Source organism: Balaenoptera physalus (assembly GCF_965194825.1).
Source record: "Balaenoptera physalus genome assembly, chromosome: 18".
Classification (NCBI taxonomy): domain Eukaryota; kingdom Metazoa; phylum Chordata; class Mammalia; order Artiodactyla; family Balaenopteridae; genus Balaenoptera; species Balaenoptera physalus.
Window position 1 is genome coordinate 3,400,408 of NC_138899.1, and position 20,455 is coordinate 3,420,862.

Here is a 20,455-nt window from a genome sequence, read left to right on the forward strand (position 1 = left end):
TGGAAATGGTTATCTAATTTCTATTCCCCATCATGTGTTTTAGAATTACCCCCTTAACATTAAGGGAAAAGTGTCTACATTTTGTTATTTTATCTAACACACTGTTTCTCTTCCATGCCACAATATAGTTTAAGCAGTCCATGTGACAAATAAAATGAATATAGAAAGAAGGCATTGGGTTTACTGAGCGCTCTGCAACTCTTCATTTCTTTGATATGTGACATTACAAAAAGGTTCCTTTGATGGTTCAGTAAAACAAACCACATAACAATTTGTTTCTTGATGTGGATCAACTGCGTATTGATTCTGTTAGGGCTTTCATTGGCGGCTGTGTCAGAAGGGAGTAGATATTTATTAAGCTCTCAGGCACGGGATTGCCACTATTTTATCAGAAACCATCAATGATTTCTTACATTGAATATTTGGATATTACAGATATTAAGAACAACTTTTAGTGCTCTTTTAAAAAGCCAAAGAATATAACAAAAAGTTTGGCAAGAAATACAATAAATGCCCACAATGAAAATAGAAGATCATAAACCACACAATATTACTGGGCAGAACAGATAGATGAGAGGAATAAAATGGCAGGCAGTGAAATCTGGTAAAGTTAAAATGAGAATGCAAATACAAATTAACTATGCTCAAATAAAAAATAATCTCATTCTTCAATGTCAAGTGTGGACCCCTAAACAGATGTGTAAATAGCAATTTTATGCCGAGGGCAAGTGCTGAGCACTTTATTTCATCCATCCTCTCTGCTGTCCCCTTGCCTTCAGGCCCGCCCTCTTCTGCTCTGCTCAGGCTTTTGCTCTATTTATAATCCGTGGGCTCCCTGTATCAGGTTACCTGGCCCCCTGAGTCAGCATTGCAGTCTCAGCACAAACACGAAGAAGTCCCTCTAGGCTGGTGGGTGTATTCTCAGTATTTCATTCAGTGCTGAGTCTCTCCCCACTGACTTACTTCTAAGGGACTGCATCATGCCAAATGGTATAAACTTAAAAAAAATGATTTCACATGTTACAAAATGTCAAGTAGATAAATGGCATGGTATTTTTATAAACACTGTCTAATTCAAAAACCAACATGAAGTGGCTTCTTCAACCTCTGCGATTCCAGTTTCGAGAACTGGGAAATGCCACAAAGCCCCCCTTCAGGACTAGGATGTGGGATTCCACGATGTTACACCTTCACTGCTGGTTTACTTGTGCCCTGGGGTGCAGAAGGACATGAATAGTTCGCCTTGGTTCACAGCCTGGACCTACCAAGCCTTCTACACAAGGAGCATAAATGATCACGGCCACATACTTGATCCGGCTAGTGTCTCAGCTTTTACTAGTTCCAAATATTTTAAACAAAATTAATTTTTACTACTTTTACATAAAGTCCTTACATTTTGCAAATTAATTTTAAAAATATGATGGAATAGAACATAAACTACATTTTCTATATTCTGTACCTTGAGAAAAGAAGCTATTTATGGAGGTGCTACCCCTATTAGAAAATTGTTTACATCTACATTAAGAATAATGCAGGGCTTCCCTGGTGGCACAGTGGTTGAGAATCTGCCTGCCAATGCAGGGGACACGAGTTTGAGCCCTGGTCTGGGAAGATCCCACATGCCGTGGAGCAACTGGGCCCGTGAGCCACAACTACTGAGCCTGCGTGTCTGGAGCCTGTGCTCCGCAACAAGAGAGGGCGCGACAGTGAGAGGCCCACGCACCACGATGAAGAGTGGCCCCCGCTTGCCGCAACTAGAGAAAGCCTTTGCACAGAAACGAAGACCCAAAACAGCCATAAATAAATAAATAAATAAAAATAAAAATAAATAAAAACATTTCATTACACAATACATTTTAAAAAAAAAGAATAATGCACACTCTATGTAAAACTTGAAAGATGAATGGATAAAGAAGATGTGGTACATGTATACAATGGAATACTACTCAACCATAAAAAAGAACGAAATAATGCCATTTGCAGCAGCATGGATGCAACTAGAGATGATCATACTAAGTGAAATAAGTCAGAAAGAGAAAGACAATACCATATGATATCACTTATATGTGGAATCTAAACTATGGCACAAATGAACCTATCTACAATACAGAAACAGACTCACAGACATAGAAAACAGACTTGTCGTGGCCAGTGGGGAGGAGGGGAGGGAGAGGGATGGACTGGGAGTTTGGGGTTAGTAGATGTAAACTATTACATTTAGAATGAATAAACAACAAGGTCCTACTGTATAGCACAGGAAACTATATTCAATATCCTGTGATAAACCGTCATGGAAAAGAATATAAAAAAGGAATGTATATATATGTATAGCTGAGTCACTTTGCTGTACAGAAGAAACTAGCATAACATTGTAAATCGACTCTACTTCAATTAAAAAAAATAGAGAATAAAAAATAAAATTAAAAAAACCCTTTGATATAAAGTAAATTTTATAGATAATAACAATAAAATCAAATTAGTGTGTCAGTCAGAATTCTTCTTTGCAAGAAACAGAAACTAACTCTAACAGGTAGAAGATTTATTGGAAAGCAAAATAATTGGACGTGAAGTTAAGGACAGGTTTGGCACGTGGGCTGCACCCAAGGTGAACGCGGTGACCGGCGGTCACAGACACAGGCTAACATCTTTGGCCACCGGAGGGAGCCACTGTGGCCAGATGACACCCCCATGGCGACATCTATCCTCATCCCTTCCATCGTATGTCTCTCAACCCATAACCCATGGTGGATAGACAGAGCCCATCTCACATGCATTTATCCAGCTGTCAAAGGAAGGGAGGAAGGTGAAATCTCTCTCCTTATATTATCATGATGGTAGGCCAGAAACTTAAATATGTGGCCAGCAGCTAAAAACACAAACCACAAATGTCCACTACAGCTACTTAAGATTTTCACCTTGACCAAAACTTCTTTAAATTTTATGTAAAAGTTGGATGACTCCTCCATTGCTTTTAATGTCATGGTAAGCTCACTCTCAGAAACAAGACATAGGACCTTGACATTCATTCAAACTGTGGACACTGCATTTTCCCTACGACCTCTGGCAAATTGCTAAATCTATTTCTTGTTTTCTTTATCTACAGTAACACCCAGACATTTTATCTTCCTTAAAGGGATTTCATTAAAATCACTGATGATGCTAATTAAACTATAGACATCCTCAAATAGGAATTCAATTTTTAGTCAACATTTAATTTTATTGCTACATGCCCAATCAGTTCAGGGCTGATTTTATAGAATTCTTATTTAATAGCATTACTAGAAAATCTAGAATGCAATATGCCAGCATGTGTCCATATTTCCTCTATAAATGCCATACAAGAAGCATTTATGCTGAGAGATGTGTGGCCATTCAAGGCATAGTTCCACGTAACTGTTATAGTTCCCCAACACTGACACATGTGTCCTGCCAGGAGAATGCCCACACCAGGCGTGGAAGAAAATGAGCCTGGTTTTCCATTTCCTTGAAAAAATGCACTGTGAGATAACTAGAGATTGTTTGCATTTGAAAACAAGCCCTCATTGAAAACTGGGAATGGAAAATTACTCCCGGTGATCTTTCCCATCCCTCTTTGCATCTTAGCCAAATCCATGAAAGATCAGAGGGAAAGTTGCAGAGATGCCTATTTTATGCACCTTCTCTCAAAATTAACCCTTTTCTCTATGAACCACACTGTAGTGGGAGCCCTGGGAAGGATGTATCTATCACTGTGCTCTAACGTATAGGAGCCAACCCTATAATAAAAATCAAGCCAATGTTCTTTACAAACAGGTTCCCCCGTGAATTATCATAGATAAAGCAGCTGTAATGCTTACAAGGTAAAGTAAATGCATCTCTAAGGAACAGAGGGGAGATTAGGACAATCTATTATTGCAAGCAATCAGCATTTTTTTTCTATTTCAATGCCTATATATCAGCGTAAGTGATTTCAGCATATTGTCTACTGTAAGATTTATTTTTAAGATTAAATTATTGATTTTTCCCACTAGCTCATCAGTGTTATTTAGAAAATCTCAGCTGATAATATAACCGTGCCTATATAATGTCAAATGTTCAGATGAAAACAGATCCTTGGCTGGATAGTTGGTTTCATGAAAACATCTGAATACTTGACTGAGTTTTTAAACGATTTTAATGTAGATATTTGACAAAGCAAAAGTTGTGCTGTAATTTCATAAAAAATAATCTTGCTGCTAAAGCAATAATCTTTAATATATTGATAATAAAATCTTTGATACATTGTTGGTTGTGTACCTTCAAAGCAAAGTCATATTTTTTGAAGATACTTATTGAAAACAGTATTTTAAAGTTCAACATAAAAAGGACACTAAACTATTGATATAAATCCTTTATTCTTTCTACAAACACTAGTGTTTATTTTAAAGTGATAATCCTCTTTATTTTGGCAAAATTTTTGAGGCCAAACACATTACGCATACACGTGAAATTACTGAAGCACATCAAAACAGTTTTGTGAACTGCAATCTCATTTTGATTTTGCAGTATTCTGATCATATGATAGTTTATAAATGAATTTGGATTACATGGAATTTGAGGTGGTAACTGAGAAATAATGGCCATGAAACCACAGGGGCTTCAAGCATTTTATTTCCATATTGTCCTCACTTACAGCCTTCCTATTTCAGCTGAGGTCAAATGCAGGAAATACTCATACCATTCAGCAGATGCAATATACCCTTCACCTGACAGTGATTTTAAAATGCCACTACATATGTTGTCATAACAGTTCATATGAAACCATCTATTAATTTTTATTTGTTGTGGATGTTCTTCTTTTTTTGAAACCAGCAGAAAATAGAGAGCAGTTAGCTGATACAAAGGGAAAGAGAATGTTGAGGTGAAGAAACTTACAGCAGAGTTGAAAATAACTGTGTTCCCTAGTCCAATAAGAACAAACACTCTTGGTCACACCTTCATGAATCTCTTGTAGGCATTTAACTTCAGTTATCATAGCAAAGGTAAGCATTGAGGGGTCATTACCTGAGTGGTGTGACCCTCTCTATGTCTCTGAAAGGAGGAGGTCCCACTCCCAGACAACCTGGAGAATCCATCGTCTTCAGGTAAACCTATGGAGGTCAACGCAAAATAGCCGTTAAGTTGTGTGTTCTTTCCCCAAATAAAGTAAGTCGTGTACTTATTGAACAAACTAAAATGGTGACATTTCATGGTTTGAAATGAAGGTCGGTAAACACTCACTGAAAAATAAATTTCCCAAGGCAGCATGGTAATACCAGGTATTGCTGGAGTTCCATCTAATCAAAGAGGAAATGTACTGGCAAAAAAAGATGAAATGATAATGAAGAAATATGTCATAATAGCACAAACGTGGTCAAAGAAGTACTGGAGGGGAGAAGGAAAACTTTTCTAGAGGCTGAAAATAGTCTGATGAAACACTGATGGGGGAAAGAGAAGCCTGTGGGCAACGGAGGGTAAATGGGTCCCTGTGGTTGCAGTTTGTTTCCCATTTGTGGGGTAGCAGGGTGGCTGAGATGGAAGACAGATAAGACACCATCAAGTCTACGTGTCAGATGAATTCTATTGACTATCGTTCATTCTACACCCAAAGGGAAGGAGGAGATTGGGTGAAATTCCATGCGGAAAAGGTCGGGGTAGCTGCCCGATCACAACAGACCAATACATAACCAACCCTATAGGCTCAGTGGCGGGTCTGAGGCAACTTATATCTCCCACGATACAGAAGTGCCTTCGAGGCTCCAAAAGGTTATAGTAATTATCCCTCGTGACCCAAGCAGGGTTTTGCATCGTCAGCCTGGCTGACGTTCTGGGCTGTGTAATTCTCTGTTGGGGTCTGTCCTGTGCACTGCACCGTGTTCATCAGCAACACCTCCTTAGCTGTGGCAACCAAAACTGTCCCCAGACATTGCCAAATATCCCCTGGGAGGCAAAATCATCCCTGGCTGAGAAGCACTGTGAGAGAGGGATCAATCGGGTGACTTACTGATAAAAATGAATGGATTAAAAAGTAACTATCCAATGAAAGTTCAACCTAGACAACTTTAGATTCTGAAGTGATTGCTCCTCTCATCTGAAATCATAATTAACCAGTATGGTACAACTGATTAAACATGTACATGATTCCTGATTTAAACATCATTAGAAAATCACTCATATTTTTCCAGTTAGAGAGTTAGTTCTGCAGAGAGGTCCACAACATCCTGTTAACACATAAGAAGTCTCCCCAGTTGATCTTCTTGATATATATACAAGTACCTTGGCATGGAAGGGTTAGTTCATTGAGACTGGGCAGGAGAGGGCCAGTATCTTGGAAGTGATAGACATACGGATGGGTGGTCATGGGGGGACTGGGTCTTGGTCAAAAGCAATAGCAATGTCCAAAGTTGCCCAGGGGAATACTGTATCGAGACCCGGGTAGCAGGTGTGGGGAAGGTTCCAATCAAGCAGTGAGTGTTAGAGTGATCGGAATCAATACAGAGGAAGAGTGGGTGGAAATCCAAGATCACACACAGGTTGGCATTCCAGGCAACTAGATAAGCAAATAGTCACAATAAAATGTATGTCCAGGTAGCAGGGCAAAGCTAAGAGTTTGGGATTCATGTGGAGGGGGATGAAGGGCTCATTGACAAGCAAGACAAATATCTGCTGCTAGAGAATCTGGTTCACTGGACGTCTTACAGAGACTAGGAACCTGGGGAAGGAGAAGAGGGCTGTGATTCATTTTTAGAAACGAAATGATCAATTAGAAGACTGCTCGCTGAATCAGAACAGAAACTGAGCTTAGCAAGGATCCAAACTCAGAGCCAAGGCATTAGCATGAACTGCTTTACACAGTGTCAACTAAATAAAGTTAGGAAACATCTAGGTCACCCTCTGAATAAGGCACTGGGAAATGCGCCAAGACTCAAGAAAAGGTCTGCCTCCGAGGAGCTCAAATCTTCACGGTAATGCCTCTTAAGCAGAATACACAACAGAATGACTTAAGGGTTCCACAGGGCACAGGTGGCGTTGAGATGGATCTGGAGAAAGCAGGGATTCACTCTGGTTGAGGGATTAGAGGAAGAGTGATGGTGGAGATGCCAAAGGCTGTGGACCTTCCAGGATGGGGAGGCTTTTGAAAGGTGAGCAAGGTTGAGGAAGGTCAGCCTGGCCAAGGGAATGGAAGAGCTGAAGCATCGTAACATGGAACACGAGATGTCTCCACATCCTGGGGGTGGCCTGTAAGATGGCCAAAGTAGGGGACCTGGAGGGTGTAGTCCAGAAATTAAAGGCGTCACCTAACACGTCACAGAATCTGGCGATATTTGAAGGCAATGGGTAGCACTGTAGATTTCTGAGACGGGCTGTGGCACCAGGGTACCTAAGTGGTGAGTGCAAAGGCATCTCTTACCTGTCGACTAAAGAAGGGTCAGGACAGATAGAGTCAGTGACGGCGGTGGGGATGGAAGGCTGGGTGGTGACAGAGAAGAAAGGGGCACTGGAGAAAGTCTGGGAATGTCATTTCCTCCTGGTGATGCAGGAGGTGAGGGGGCTACAGGGGAAGAGGACTCTGGGGTGGCACTGACCCTGAAGGTCATAGCAGGGAGATGAGAAAGCCCGGTTATGGCAAATATGGCATGGGAGTGTAAATCCGGAGGAGCAAAGGAATAGCCGGAAGCACTGAAGGTGCAAAGGAGATTAGAAAAGGCAGGGTTTCTCTTTTTGGCCAACAAAATCTTTTATTTTGTTGCCATATTAGAAGCAGTACTTTTTAAAGGCAAATGATCTAAAAATGACACCAAAGACACACGCCATGAAGGAAAAGAAAATGTATCAATACTTCTATTCGAACCCTAAAAATAAATATACTTTAAAAATATCAAAAAAGTAAAATGCAAATTAAAAAAGAACAACAGAACATTTAAATACACCAAATAAAAGGCTCTATTATTCTTAAAACATCCTACAAGTCAAAATAAAGGACCTACCCTCATATTTTAAAATATGGGCAAAGACTCTGTACAGAAAATTAGAGAGACTATAAATGACCACTAAATAATACACAAGTTTATTTTCATTAAGTATTCAAAGAAGTGCACATAAAACTACAATAATTAACCCATCTTATCTATCAAGACAACAAATATCTCAAGACTCTTTATTACAGAAATTTCATGTACATATAAAAGCAAAGAGAATATGGAGTGAAACTCCATGGACCCATCACCAAGCTTCAGGATTTTCAGTATTTCAATCTTGTTTCATCTACTTCTCATTATCTTTTTAAAAAATTACAGAAATTATATTATTTCACCTGTAAATTTTTGAACATGTGTCCCTCATGTAGCTAAGGGCCATTGTTACACAAAGGCATCAGAAGAATCCCAAAGCCTTGGGGTAGAGAATCCCACTGTGCTTTCCTACGGGGTTGAAGACCCCTGACTGGTGCTGGGGGCACATTCAAGGTTCATCTGAAGCCCCTTATTTGCTGACTTCCATTGGAAGTGGGGTCTCCATCACAGAACGATTGCTCACGCATACTTATAAACCTGCTCTAGTTTTCTCAGGGCAGGCACAGCCCTCTCCCAGACCAGACTCTGGGGCAATAATTCCCAGCAAACACAGTTCTACACCCCTCCTTCCATGTACTCTTTCTGCGGCAGCAACAGTGTGCTTCCCTTCCCTTGAACTCTACCCACATACCCCGACTTCCATTCATGCCAGAGGCTCCGAATCGTAATGTCTGAACACCAGTGTAGACCATCAAAATGACCTGTGTGTTTGACTATACATACACATGGGTACTTGGGTCTATGTGTAAACAAGTCATGAGCCATTGATTCTAGTATTATAGCCTGTGTGTGGTCTTGGAGGAATTAATTCACTGCCTTATACCTCATCTATGTCATGTACATAATTCTTGTTTTTATTGGATAAATCCTCAGGGATCTTCTAGCTCTAAAATATCTAAGCCTTTTATGATATCTGTGTATAGGTAGTATTTATTGAGCACTAATTTTAGCTAGCATCATTGTATTGATACTAAATCCTCATAACAATCCCACAGGGCAGGGGGACTGTCCTTTGATTGTCCCCATTTTTAAGCTGAGAAAACTGAGAATTGGAGAGGTTAAGTCATTTTTCTCAGGGTCATGGAGTTAGCGTGCATCAGCCCTGGGTCTGAACGCAGGCAGAGAGGAACAACGCAACACTGCTAGGAAATGGCAGAGTCAGCAGTTCCATCCGCCATTTTCAACCCGACTTCTCAACTACAGTGGAGGAAACTGAATTAAATGAAGTCCAAATTAGAAATTATTCAATATGACTTCAAACTATCTTTAATGAAAAGGAGGAGTGGAGCAGGGCTTTCTGAATGCCTGAGGAGCTTGCTTTCTTGACAAACCTACCTTCTGCTGCTCAAAATAGATAATTGCACCATATTCTAGATTGTCGAGTGAAGGCCTGCTTCCTCTGGCACTTTGGCTCTGAATCAGAAAGCAGTATGAATTCCAAAGAATCTATACAGTTCCTATAAACAAGATGAGGTTGCAAAACCTATATTTGAATACATTTCATGGGTTCTAACCAAAGGCTCCTTCGCTAGGGGTCTGGATCTTTCCTGAGCATGAGTGAAAAAAGCCATTCTCCAAAGTTCCCAGAGTCGATGTGGTTTGGTGCTACCATCGCACTAGGTTCAACGTGGCCTTGGAGTCTATGCAAAGAATGCAGAGCTTCTGGTCTTGTAAATGGTCTCACCCAGTACTTTATCACCATAGATCATCCTTACAATGCACCGAGGATAAACACAGCACAAATAAAGAAAGACAATCTTCAGAGAATGGTAAGTGTAAAATCAAATGTAATGACTGTATTCTTTAATTGTCATTTTTTCTGATGCCCAGCGATAAAATGCGTAGTCATCAAGCAGCAAGAAAGAAAATCATACTGAACATAAAATGGCCTAGATAGAATTTGTCATATCTTTATTTCCCCACTAAACATCTTTAGATTCACAATATTTTGTTTGATATAACTACAACGTTCTAGCACTAAAAACTGTTCTCTAATCTAATGATAAATAACCACAATTCCAGGGAATAATTAAATATACAAAAAAAGATCTAAGTCTGTGTTCGCATCAGTAAAAGGATGGCAATTAAAGTAAGTGATAGCTATAATTACCCACACATAACTATATTTCAGCAAATGAACAAACAGATAATTATTTCTGGGAAGCAGAGGTAGCATGCAGATACTGGCATTCCAGAGAAATCGTTTCCTTGAAAATAACACTATTTCTGATTCAATGAAAACTTCGAGTTATTTTAAACATTTTATTCCCATCTTGTGCCTTTATTCAGTAAGCATATTGACTATACGCTGTGAATTGTGAACTAGTACGACTAACCGATTTGAGTTATACTGACCATGTATATATCATGTGCTGTACATATATAACATCTGATCAGTTTTTATCATACCGACCAGGAGAGGTTTTCTGACTCTGGCCCCGGCATAGGACTTACTGGTTCTTATGAAATATGCAACATTGTTCCAATCAGTAAATGCTGTTACTGAGTGCCTGACTGAATATCCAGAGCGTTGTGCCGGATATTTTAATAGTCATGGGAAGGTTTCAGGAACCCAGACGCTCATGGTGTCCACACAGGTAAATCAAAATAAACATGTCATGTTGCTTTGAAAGACTGAAATCCTAATTGAAATAATTTTCCTTTTGTGCACATAACTCGAGATTTTCAAGTGATCTTCAATGAACAACAACGCAGAACTAGTTTTATTTTAAAATCTGGTCTCTGTAAGCATTTAAGGGATAACGTATAAATCTCTGTTTCAGGGTTTGAACATACACTATCAGTTACATACTGAAGTTTTGAAGCCTGATATTCCTAAATATTTAATTTTATATGATTAATTTCAGGCAACATATTCCACAAAAATTTCCATTTGGTCTAGAGGGTTTTTTGGTTTGCTCCATTGGTTTTGGGGTTTATTTTGATTTTTAGAGTAAAACTCAGAGTTTTTTGTATTAAGTTTTCTAGGACCATTTACCAAGCCATAGCTTTTGGCTTTTGACTCAAAACACAGACAAATTAAATATTTTGGTAAAGGGGAGTGCCTATTTTCTCTTTCCTTGTGGTAGAACAAGCATCACCCAAGGTGAGCTAGGGAGAATGGCAGGGAGTGAAAATTTAATAAAAATGAAAGGATATATGGTTATCTTTTTAAATGTTTGTGCATTCAGTTTTGATCAACCAATATATTTTAAATTCCCTTTTTGTTTAGCAGCTATCCTTAAATACTCCAAAACTGAAAATAAAAAATGAATTAATTACCTTCTTACTAGATATATGCAACCTTTGTGAAATATTCTCTTATCACACACTTGTTGACTATTGCTATCACTCAAATTCCATTTTTATTATTTTAGGAATATTTAATTTCAGTATAAGGGTATACAATGTTTTTGTTATCCTTTTTGTAAAGGGTTATCATCAGAGATTTCAGAAAGCAATGGTTTTAAAAGAAAGATTATATCTCTATATTTCCATCTAAACACACACACACATAAATCTGGACATGACACATTAACATGGAAAGTTGTACAAAATGTCTATTTTAATCAAGTTGGAGTAATCCATCATAAACACTCAGTTTTATTTTAAGGATAGAAAATCAGGAGATAATTCTAATATCCAACAAATAGGGCTGGGTTATTTTAAGTCATGTTAGTCCTATCTGATGAGATGCTATGCATCATGTACAATTAACAGCCAACTGTAAACAATGCAGATCTGCATTTGTTGACCTAGAGATATACCACATGAGATTTCTAAGGGAAAAAAGTAGATTGTCAAAACCACGTGTAGAGTATAACTCAAGCTTTATAAAAACAAAACCAAACATCTTATATAAACACACACATATACTTGTATGAAAAAAACCAGAATTCTACACAGTGGAATATTAGACATGTTTTGGGTATTTCTGGGTAATACAAGGAATGGTGGGTTTTACTCATTGTTTATTCTTTCCTGTATTTTCCAAATTGTCACATAAAACATGTACAGCTTTTATAACCTGCATAAAATTAAAACGCCAGATGAATAGTAATATGTTGTTGAAGAAGAGAGGAGAAAACTAAGGAAAGACCCATGCTCTGGGAACCTGGGAACCGGTACGTCTGTCTGTTCTTGGTAACTGCAGTTCCTTTCCCTAGAAATCTTTACCGCAGGTATAAAAATCCTTCTGTATCTTCCCAGTGTCATTTCCTCCCATCGTACCGAAAAGCCTCTGTCTTACGAGCCAGATACTTCTAACCAATCGTTACATGGAATCCCTGCTTAATATGGGGGGAGGGGTAGCATTCAGAAACACTTTGGGGCTTTTTCTCTGTGTGTGTGTGATGAAAACAGTCCTTTTCCTGCGTGCCAACAGAACACTCCCGCATTACCCTGGGTCCTTGATGCTAAGCTTGAACGAGCCCTGCCCTAATCAACTACCCACCCCATGACTCCTTCCAAGTAAAGCATGACTTGTGATGAGAATCGCCTGGGTAGATTTTCCCCAAGACCCATTCGCCCCCTCCTGCTGGGCACGTCAGCAATGAACATCCTTGTGTCAGCAATGAACATCCTTGTGCTCAGATGAAAAACTACATCCCCCGACCTTACTTGGACCTGAAGGGAAGCCAGAGATAGGACGGTGAAGCCAGAATCTCTTGACGGCCATGGAGTACCACCACCCTGGCTACCTAACAGCCATTCTGAAATACCCTCCCTCCCTCTTTCTCTCCCATTTTTTTTTTTTAAGTGAGGAACTTAACTACCACACAAGTCAAGAAATAGAACATTGTCCATTACCCGGAAGCTCCCAACGTTCTCTCTCAAATCAGTATTGGCTCTTTCTCCTCTGAATGAAATCCCTGCCCTAACATTCCTGGTGATCCTTTCACAAAGCTCCTCATCCTGGTCAGTCAGTTCTGAAATTCTATAGGGTCTGCAGTAGGATCACGTGGTGTTTTTTTTTTTTTTTTTTTTTGGGTGTGTTGGGTCTTCGTTTCTGTGCGAGGGCTTTCTCTAGTTGCGGCGAGCGGGGGCCACTCTTCATCGCGGTGCGCGGGCCTCTCACTATCGCGGCCTCTGTTGTTGTGGAGCACAGGCTCCAGACGAGCAGGCTCAGTAGTTGTGGCTCAAGGGTCCAGTTGCTCCGCGGCATGTGGGATCTTCCCAGACCAGGGCTCGAACCCGTGTGCCCTGCATTAGCAGGCAGATTCTCAACCACTGCGCCACAGGGAAGCCCCTCACGTGGTGGTTTTAATGTTCATTTCTCGAATTACGAATAAATTTGGACTTCATTAAAAATGTTGACATGCCTTTTCATTTGTCCTTTCTGTTTTTCTGTTCAGTAGCTTTTGTTTGTTTTAAAGTAAACTCTGAATATGGCCCTTTGTTGGTTAAATGTGTTGAAAATATTTTATCCTATTACATATATATACATATATATATATATATGTGTGTATATATATATATATATATTTTTTTTTTTTTTCTTTTTCCTTTACAGTTAGCACTTTTTTGTATCCTGTTTAATTTGTTTAAGAAGTCCTCTCTTTTCCCATCTCTGAGGTTAAAAAATTATTATTCTATATTTTCTTCTATAAAGTTTATTTTACATTTGACGTTTAGATCTAAAATCTACCAGGGATTGTGTGTGTATAGCGTAAGGTAGGGGTCAAGTTTCATTTTTGTTCCTCACATGGACAGCAATTGATTATTCTTCCTCCAATGCCAATTCTGTCATAAATTAAGTGCCTATTTATGCAAGCTGGGAGAGGTTTCTGTTTTAATTTTTTTTCTTCTCCTTCTTCATTCTTATTCTCTGGAAGAGTTTGTATAACAGTGGAACTATTTCATCCTTAGAATTTTGAGAGACCTTACCAGAAATATCATTTGGGCCTAGAGTTTTCCTTGTAGGAAAGTATTCATTTACAAACTCAATAATTTAACATTTACATTACTATTTAGCTCTCCTATTTCTTTTCTCTATTTTGGGTTAGTTGTAATTTTTTGAGAAAAGTATTCATCTAAATTCACAAATTTACTTTGGCATAAAGCTGTTTATAATATAATCATTATCATTTTTTTAAATTTCTGGAAGATCTGTGGTGGGTCCCCTTTTTCATCCCAGAATTGGCTATTTGTGTACACTTTATTTCTCTACCACCCTTGAAAGAGAATTCTCAATTTTATTAATGCTTCAAAGATTTTTTTTCAAAGAATTAACATTGACTTTGTTGCTTATTTTATATTTCAGTAACTTAGGTTCTTATCTTTCTTGAATCTATTGATTACTCAGCAATGTAATTTTTAACTTCCAAACAGAACTGTTGTTGTTTTTAATATGTGCATGCTATATCTTTTCCTTTTCTATCCCTTCACATTTAAATTTTCAGCATCCTCATGTATTACATGTTTTCAGAAACTTTAAGCTTTAAAATATTGTATTAATTGATTTTTAACGTGAACTTACACTAAATAAGAGTCTTTTAAAGTTTAATGGAATTCAATTGAGTTTAATTATTTTCATGTATGCTTTTTTGTCTACCATCTGAGACTTTTCTATTTGTCGTACCTTGCAGATATTCCTATTTTACCCTTTTTGCTATCTTTTAGGTTGATTGACTTTTTATTATTCTATTTTACTCTATTAGTTTGGAAATTATACACCTCTCTACTGTTCTTTCAGTGGTTACCTTTGAAATTATAACCTGTTAATGTGATTTATTGGTGTATAATACTAAATATTATTTTTACCCCCTCCTAACTTTACTTAGTTTTTTATTGTTCATCTTTCCTTCTTTTACCTGAGCATTCTGGGTCTGCCCATGTTTAATTCTTTCAGTTTTTGTTTTGTTTTGTTTTTATAAGATATCCTTAACTCCCCTTCATTCTTACAGAAGTATTTTACTGTTTGTAAAATTCTAGATAGGCAGTTAGTTTATTTGAGCATGTTAAACATGTTACTTCATTGTCTTTGGACTTCCACTGCTTCTTTAAAGGTAATTTGTCTTTTTTTTCCTTTTTAACCTCTGGCTGCTTTTAAGATTCATGCTTGGTTACCAGTGTCTCACTATGATATGCCCAGGAGTATTTTTCTTTGCATTTATCCTACTCAGGCTTTTTTTTTTAAACAAAAGTGACGTTTACAGAAAGAAAGATTCACCTTTATTCTATGTACTTGCCTATAAATTTATAGGAACACACTCATTCCTGTTTGTCAACCACCACATGCCCCTCTGTGGTCTGCTGTGGTCTGAATGTTTGTGTCCCCCTAAAACTCATATGTTGAAGCCCTACTCCCCAGTGTGGTGGTGTTAGGAGGTGGAGCCCTTGGGAGGTGATTAGGTCATGTGGGTGGAGCCTCCATGAATGGGATTAGTGCCCTTATAACAGGAAACCCAGAGAGCTAGCTCCTTCCTTCCACCACGTGAGGGCAAGCAGGAAGCTGGCAATCTGCAACCTGCAAGAGGGCTGTCATCGGTGCCGGCACGCTGACCTTGGACTCCAGCCTCCAGAACTGTGGCCAACACGTCACTGCTCTTTACAGGCTACCCGGCCTGTGACATTTTGTTACACAGCCCAGCCCCGGCCACTGCACCCAGCCTCTGGTAACCACTCATCTCTTCCTGTCCCTGTAGTTTGCCTTTTCCCAAATGTCATATAAATGCAATCATACTTAGAGTCTTTTGATTCTTTTTTCACTCAGTGCAATGCATTTGTGTTGCATCCATTTTGTCGTGTGTAATAATGGTTCATCCTTTTTTATTGCAGAGTTGATCCATGCACTGGTCAGCCTGTGAAATGCTCCTGACGGGCCCACCTGGAGGCACTCACACCTCATGTAACCCCTTCCCACGATTCGACTGGACATATGGCCTGAATCCAACAAGCCGGATGTGGCCGGAGTGCTGGCTGTCCCCTCCAAGAGCAGCCGTGCAGTGGGCGTGGCTTCCATCCTGGGTGGTCTTCCTCGCTTTCCCATGGACAGCTTGCTCTGGGGGAAGCCAGCCGCCCTGTTGTGAGGCCTCCCTTGTGGAGATGCTCCTGTGAGTGACGTTGAGATCAGACCATCTTTCCAACCAGCCTCAAGATGACTACAGTTTTGACGGATAGCTGATGGCTTCCTCGCGAGGGACCCTGAACCAAAGGCACTCAGCTCAGCCACACCCAGATTCCTGACCCACAGAAACTACAAAACAACAGCCTGTAAGTTCTGGAGGGTAATTTTTACACAGCAATTAATAACGAATACAGTCCAGTCACCAACTGAAGGACAATTCATTTATTTCCAGTTTTAGGTGATTATGAATAAAGGTAGGATACACATTTGCATACAGGTGTTTATATGGATGCTGTTTTCATTTCTCTTCAGTAAACACCCAGGATGGGGGCTGCTGGGTCATATGGAAAGTGTATGTTTATAAGAAATTGCCAACTTAAACCTGTTTCTTAGTGCTTTCATCAGTGTTGGAGAATTCTCTCCCATTTCTCACCAGATCTTTTCTCTTGCCCACAGACTCTCTCTCCTTTCCCCAGAATTCCAAAAACCCTTCTCAGCATATCCTTCAGGTCTCTAAACTATTTTACTGGAATATAGGTTCTAAATCATTTTCTGGAATTTCCACTCTTCTCTTCTGCTTCTTTGTGTTTCATTCTTGATATTTTCTGATTTATCTTCCACTTCCCTAGGATTTTTTTTAATGGCTGTGTCTAATTAACTTTAACCTCATCCTCTATTGTACTTAATTTTATGACTGCATTTTTCAGTTTCAGAATTTCCATTTGACACGTTTTCATGGCTTCTGATTTCTGCTGAGATTCCCATTCTTTTATCTCCTTAGGCCTAGTAAACATACTTATTTTAAAGTATATGGTTTTGAATTCCAATCTTTTGAGCCCCCATGGATAATACACTGCAATGGATTGCTATTTCTGCTTGTAATTTTCATCTACTTTTGTGTCCTCATGTGCCTGGTCCTTTTTGATTATGTGTTGAACTTTGTATTTGAAAAATGGTTTGTAAGAACATTCTGAAGTCTAGAATACTGTAATTGTCCTTTGGGATAGATTATACTTTTTTTCTCCCAGGTACCTGTGGGCCCTGTCAATCCTGGAGGACCTCAGTCCTGCCCCAGGGATTGAGAAGATTCATAGCTGAGCTGGGGTTCCTGGTTTTCCTTCTGACTCTCAGGATGGACCCTTCAAGGCTTCACCCCAGGGCCTTGGCAGGTGCTGGACTCAGCCTGTCCCCACAATCCTAAAAGGCACAGCCAAGCTTCTCAGCTACCTCCTGTGGACTCAGTGAACGCCCCCAATGTCCTTCAGAGAAAAGCCTAGAATATAGGCCTCTTTGCTTGGCCTTCATTGCATCCCATGCCCACCTCCTCAGTCTCTTCAAGAAAAGATTGGTCTGAATTTTCCCTTCAGACAATACTAGAAGCCCTGAGTTTCTTCTAGTGTGGGAGGAATAAGCTATTTGTTTAAGTCACTATTAGACAGGCTTTGGATACACACAGTCAAGCCAATTTCTATAGGATACCTTCACTGATACACTCACATCGAACACCTAAAGCCAGTGTGGTGTTTACCATTCCTTCAGTAGTATTTTCCTTCACACTTTTGAGGTATGAAAAGAAAAAGGGGAAGGGGGAAGGATAAATTAGGAGTTTGGGATTAAAATATACACACTGCTATATATAAAATAGATAACCAACAGGGACCTATTGTATAGCACGGGAAACTATACTCAATTGCTTGTAATAATCTATAAGGGAAAAGAACACACACACACACATATATATATACATACACATATACACACACATATATATATATCTGAATCACTTTGCTGTACACCTGAAACTAACCAACATTATAAATCAACTGTATTGCAATAAAAAATTTTTTAAAAATAAAAAATAAATAAATTTTTAAAAGAAATGAAAAAGATACATTTTTCATTAAAAATACTGTTAGAGTATTTTTCTGCCTCCTTCCGCTCAGTATGTCTCATTTTATACTGGTTTCCACAGACCAAATACTCCATAAAAATCCCTGAAAAGTCAACTAATACCGAATGCAATTTGAATTCTTTAACTTGAAAATAATAAGTTGACAACACACCCTAGAGTGATATTTCAAACTTTATACCCTTTTCCAGTTTTTAAGCCTACTTCATTTTTGTTTTAATTCCATTCTCCCTAGAAAGTTGATACAACTTAGAACGTATATCTATTTACTTCTGGGTGTAAAGAAGTGCTTACCGTTTGAGACGGAATTTCCATTTTCAGCAGTGATCGCGCTGGAGAGTGAATTAGATAATTGAATCCCATGGTTATTTGCATTTCTATCTTGGGTCTCTGATGCAATTTCTGATGTACCAAGATCATCTCGGCTAGTAAGGTTCATGTTAGTTTCAAAACCTGAAACAAATTGTAAAAAAAATTCTTCTTTTCTGATAATGTGTACTGAGCAAGTTGAATCAAATAGTGGAAGGAAATAATAAAACTTACGAAAACAAACATTAATTATGTTTGAAACAGTAAATTAATAATCACCCTTAATCAAACGTATAGCCTACAAAATATTCACCAAATTTGACATAACACTGTTAAACATAATGGGATGCATTCAGTGGCAATAATGAATTTCATAACTTGCTATTTTCAAACATTATTATGAAATTCTATACAGAATTTTTGACGTCATATGTCTAATTACTTGTCATTACAGAACTGCCTATCTTGAGAAGGTTATTTCCTAAAAGAAGCATGGCAATATATTCATGTTTCAGAAGTTTTCTGAGTTTTTAAATTAAGTCTAGTTGAGGCAACCTTATAGCTTTGAAAAAATGTAACAAATATATTTTCGCTATTGTTACAAAGTTTATTATCCACTTAGGAATACTAAACTTCAAAACCCTACTTCCACATTCTATACAGTAAAAATTACCTAAATGTTTAATGCATGTGCTGTATTGAGTTCTCTGAGGTGAAGAACACAGAAGCCACTGTCCAAATTAGGCTGAAGAGCCGAAAGGCGCGCTCCAACCCTCCGGGGAATTTCTGTTCAACATTAGGGATTTGCCATGTTGCTTCTGCCCCTTGTCTGTGGGTGTACAGTAGATTCTGGGTATCTCTTAGTCAGACTGTTCTGAAGTCTTAGGCCAACACATTATTCAAAAAGGATAATAAACATAATATGCTTTATTATATTTTACAGATGGAGGAACAGTTTACCCACCGTGATGGCAGAAGGAAGCAGGGGGCCAGCCCCCCAGAGCTCATCTCCAAGGCTGGGCTTGACAGGATCCTAGCTCTCCCTCCTGGATGCTGTCTCCCCTTGCCCTTGAGACCTGCACTCAAATAGCACTCAGGCCCTCAGCATTTACCCAGATGCTCACACTGACACGTTTTGGTGCTTGGGATATGCATTCCCTATGCCTGGGATGCCCTCTCCCCGCTCAGCCCTCTTCCCTCCCCACCATCAGGAATCTTGCTCAGAGCATCTTCTGTGCAGGGCAGTGGCCGCTCCTTTACAAGTGAGCAGGTCTGGTGTGCCCAGACAGGAGGCCGTTCCAAGGCTTAGAGAAGGAAGAGCTGGACAGATAGAATGAGGGCAAAATGAGCAGGGCTTTGACAACCAGGTGGAAGAGTTTCTATTTCCACGACCCAGGGAGTAGCTCCAGACTCCTTGCATTTAAAAAACAAGTGAAAAGGCTTTGGCCAGGCCAAGGTGGGAATAGCAGCCAAGGCGAGGTCGGGTGATCGTCACCATCTTAGCTTTTGACAGCCAGAGATTATTGAACAGGCTGGAACTGAAAGAGTATCTATTCAACTTGGTCAACTCTATTTTGCCTTTTTAAAAATAATCTTCTGAAAATTAGTAAAACAGGTTTGGTTTTAAAGCTGTCTCAAGACACAGACATTCACCTGCTTTTATTTCTCTTTAAGCTTTTTTTTTTTTTTCACTCTTTAATTCAGTTGTTTATTGAATGCTTACTCTGGCCAGACTCTCTCCACTAGCTGGAGGTCCAGTAATGGGTAGACAGGTAGCTTGGAGTGTCGCCCGCAGGACCGTGATTGACAACAAACAAGCAAAGGAACAAGCAAGCAGATGAAGGAAGTTGGTGGGCTCCCAGTTGGGTGGCAGCGGGTCAGGGAACCTTCTCCAGGGGGTCTTGTTTAGGCTCGGAGTGTGAAGCAGGGCATAGCACCTAGGTAACAGGGATGTCCTCTTAGGTCTGGCGGTACAGGACCCCGTCCTCTGAGACACTGTGTGAAGTCCTGGTACGAATATGTGATGCTAGCTTCCCCCAGAATGGATTTCTATCTCATAAACAACTGCTATATGTAAATTATAGTCGCACCCTCCATTTT

General features: G+C 39.3%; 1 protein-coding gene across 5 annotated transcripts in view; it reads right to left on the minus strand.

Annotated features, from left to right (window-relative positions):
- The window catches only part of MYO16 (myosin XVI), a 546,696-nt gene that overhangs the window by 16,360 nt on the left and 509,881 nt on the right, over positions 1 to 20,455 (minus strand). For all 5 annotated transcript variants that reach the window (XM_082435257.1, XM_082435255.1, XM_082435256.1 and 2 more), the window contains 2 exons: positions 18,341 to 18,499; positions 5,023 to 5,108 (listed from right to left, as the gene is read on the minus strand). In XM_082435257.1, coding sequence (XP_082291383.1) covers positions 5,023 to 5,108; positions 18,341 to 18,499 — 245 coding nt within the window. The remainder of the gene's footprint in view (positions 1 to 5,022; positions 5,109 to 18,340; positions 18,500 to 20,455) is intronic.